Genomic DNA, 3,161 nt, shown 5'->3' with positions numbered 1-3,161 from the left:
CAAACATTCTCGCCTTTTCAACCGTGGGGTGTTATAATGTGACAGTCAATCCCACTATTCGTTGGTAAAAGAGTAGCCCAAGAGTTGGCGGTGGACGGTGTTGAATAGCTGCCTTCCCACTAGTCTGTCATTGCTAAATTAGGGACGGCTAGTGCAGATAACCTTCGTGTATCTTTGCGCGAAATTCCAAACAAATAAAATCAAAGTGTTGCACTTATGTTGTTTTATGGTGGGTGTTGAGATGTTATAAGTTACGTTGAACTCCAACATTCCTTGATGGAAATTAAAAGTTTCAATATGTTTATGAGTTTAATAATGTAATATTAGAACAATGCTTAACCTCATCTATTTCTAAAGCCAAGATACTCTTAACAGACTTTGATTTACGGTATTTTAATTAATATATATCTTATTTATATGCTTTATGGGTTATCTTATGTAAGCATTAACCCATTTACATACCTCTCTGTTTCACTTCTTTGTTCAGCAGTCCTGTTTGTTGACGTAGATATCGTAGAACCAAATGAATGGTTACTGACATAGCCTTGATTCTGCAGAGGTTTATGGAATGAGGGGTTAGGGGAAGTGGGCAGAGAGTGGGAGGAAAATGGAGCAACGGGTGATGGTGATGGCCCAAGTCCGCCTGATTGTGGAACATCATGCGTACTGATAGGTGAAGTTGGGAGTGAAAGAGAGGAAATAGCAGCAGTGGGTGAAGTAAGGCGTAATTTAAAGGTCGATTCTGGTTGATTTGTTGCCCACAATGATGCCCCAGGAGAGGATGAATCACTTGGCCGTGCTTCGGATGATTGAACAGTTATGTTTGGTGAACATGTTTCAAGCAACGTTACAACTGGTGGCTTAGTGGTAAGAGAACAGCATTCAGGAGCTTTGGTTGAACACGTCACCACTGGAGAGATGGAGGATATAAGATTTGGTAACTTAGAAGAAAAAGAACAACTTTCAATAGACTGGGATGAACAGGTCACAACTGGTAAGTTGGGGCTTGAGGAAATACCAGATGTCGATATGCCTGGTGGTTTAGAGGGAAAAGAACACATTTCAATAGACTGGGATGAACAGGTCACAATTGGTAAGTTGGGGCTTGAGGAAATACCAGATGTCGATATGCCTGGTGGTTTAGAGGGAAAAGAACACATTTCAATAGACTGGGATGAACAGGTCACAACTGGTAAGTTGGGGCTTGAGGAAATACCAGATTTTGATATGCCTGGGGGTTTAGAGGAAAAAGAACAATCTTCAGGAGCCTGAGATGAACAAGTACCTATGTGTAAGTTGGGGCTTCTGGGTACACAAGGTGTTGATATGCTGGTTAGCTGAGAGGGAAATGAACAATCTTCAGAAACCTGGGATGAATGGGTAACCACAGTTAAGTTGGGGCTATTGGGAGCATGTGTTGCTGATATGTTTGGAGTATGAAAAGTAAAAGTACATCCTCCAGGAACCTGTGAGGAGCAGGTAACAATGGATAAAATGGGGCTTGAGGAAACCCGAGGTACATAAGGTACGCCTCCAGTGGCAGTCACAGTGCAGTGTTTGATGTGATTTCCTGGTGAAGAAGAGCAAATTATTTCTTGTCTAGTAAAGGATGATGGGGGGTAAGCAGGTGAAAAAACTGTGTGAAGATTACTGTGGGTAGACGAAGGGACAGTTGACAGGGGATGGGAAGATGGTCGTCGTGCCTGAGAACACTGGGTGGACAAGGACAACACTCGTAGAGGCAGTTCTGCTTTTGGACTGAAATCAACTGGCTCTGTCTGTTCTAACGGTGGAGGTTGATGAGGATAAATTGGTCGTTGGGCAATTAGCAGCGATGGTTTTTGGGAGTGAAGGTGAGCTATTGATGTTGATGGGCTGAAAATAAGATAAAATGTAATTATTTAACTCTGTTGTTATGTTTACACCTGTAACTAAGAAAAACATCACGTAGTTGTTTTCAAACAAGATTTAAATATAAAATAGTCAAACTTAAATGTCTTTGCATGTGTCCAATTTTCCTAACTTTGAATTACAAAGCTTGATGTAATATCTAGTTGTTGCATCATTTTGAAAATGTAACATTGTATTTACGATTTCTTACCTGTGATGTGGCATTGGTCGAGACGTCATGGTGATGTCATACGATTGTTGGACAGTTACGCGAGATGGAGCTGATGAAAGATCCATCACGGTGTCTGGGCCCTTGGTAGAAAGATTGATGGCTGTGGGGACAGCTTCTTCAAAATGGTATTGAGTCCTGAAAATATCCAATTAAATTTGGTTTTATTGGGGATCAATACATTATTACATTTCCAACTATAAACAAAGCCGAGCATCTGAAGTTTAGGCTTGCACGGACTGCACTTGCCAGGAGTGGACAACGTTTTGGTTTATGCACCAGAAATCAAAACATCATTTTCTACTGTACCCGATGCAGATACAGGTGAAAAAAAAACCACCATCCAGCACAATCTACTTTGCATAAAGCCCCATTAAAATACTAAGCATTGTTTACCTACACATAACCTGGGCCTCTAGATACTAATACACCCTATCTTATCATATACTAAGCATAGAGTGTTAACTTCTCAGATTAACATGTAAACTTTCACACGTTACCTGGGCCTCTAGATACTAATACACCCTATCTTATCATATACTAAGCATAGAGTGTTAACTTCTCAGATTAACATGTGAACTTTGAAAGTTTATAATTATTGGATATTGGTTCAGAATGATAAGTATTGTTATGCATTAATGATGATTAGGCTCTCATACTGGGAGTAATTAGAAAACGCTATTTCTGTAGTAGTGCAACTAGATATCTATAACAATTAACTATAAAAAGGGTCAAAACGTTTTTAAGGAGAACAAAATTTAGTCAAACAAGTCCGAGATCCTAACTCACTATTTTCACACTTTATAGGACTCTCTAATGCTAATTTGTAATACATCACACCAGATATCAATACCCTGACCTGTAATACATCACACCAGATATCAATACCCTGACTTGTAATACATCACACCAGATATCAATACCCTGACCTGTAATACATCACACCAGATATCAATACCCTGACTTGTAATACATCACACCAGATATCAATACCCTGACCTGTAATACATCACACCAAATACCAACACCGTGACTTGTAACA

General features: G+C 39.7%; 1 protein-coding gene and 1 long non-coding RNA gene across 2 annotated transcripts in view; both read right to left on the bottom strand.

Moving 5' to 3' along the window:
* Positions 1–462: 462 nt before the first annotated feature.
* LOC106476777 (mucin-6-like) overlaps positions 463–3,161 on the bottom strand; it is a gene marked incomplete at its 3' end in the record, with an annotated part of 11,750 nt that continues 9,051 nt past the window's right edge. Inside the window, exons 3-4 of the mRNA XM_013937404.2 lie at positions 2,102–2,257; positions 463–1,875 (exon numbers count right to left, since the gene is read on the bottom strand). Coding sequence (XP_013792858.2) covers positions 463–1,875; positions 2,102–2,257 — 1,569 coding nt within the window. The remainder of the gene's footprint in view (positions 1,876–2,101; positions 2,258–3,161) is intronic.
* LOC111083837 overlaps positions 2,961–3,161 on the bottom strand; it is a 1,628-nt gene continuing 1,427 nt past the window's right edge. Inside the window, exon 3 of the long non-coding RNA XR_002609277.1 lies at positions 2,961–3,118. This is a non-coding gene — a long non-coding RNA (uncharacterized LOC111083837). The remainder of the gene's footprint in view (positions 3,119–3,161) is intronic.

Source organism: Limulus polyphemus, unplaced genomic scaffold (assembly GCF_000517525.1).
Source record: "Limulus polyphemus unplaced genomic scaffold, Limulus_polyphemus-2.1.2 Scaffold11530, whole genome shotgun sequence".
NCBI classification, from domain to species: domain Eukaryota; kingdom Metazoa; phylum Arthropoda; class Merostomata; order Xiphosura; family Limulidae; genus Limulus; species Limulus polyphemus.
The sequence above is the reverse complement of the archived record's forward strand: the minus strand, read 5'-3'. Positions and strand labels throughout refer to the sequence as shown.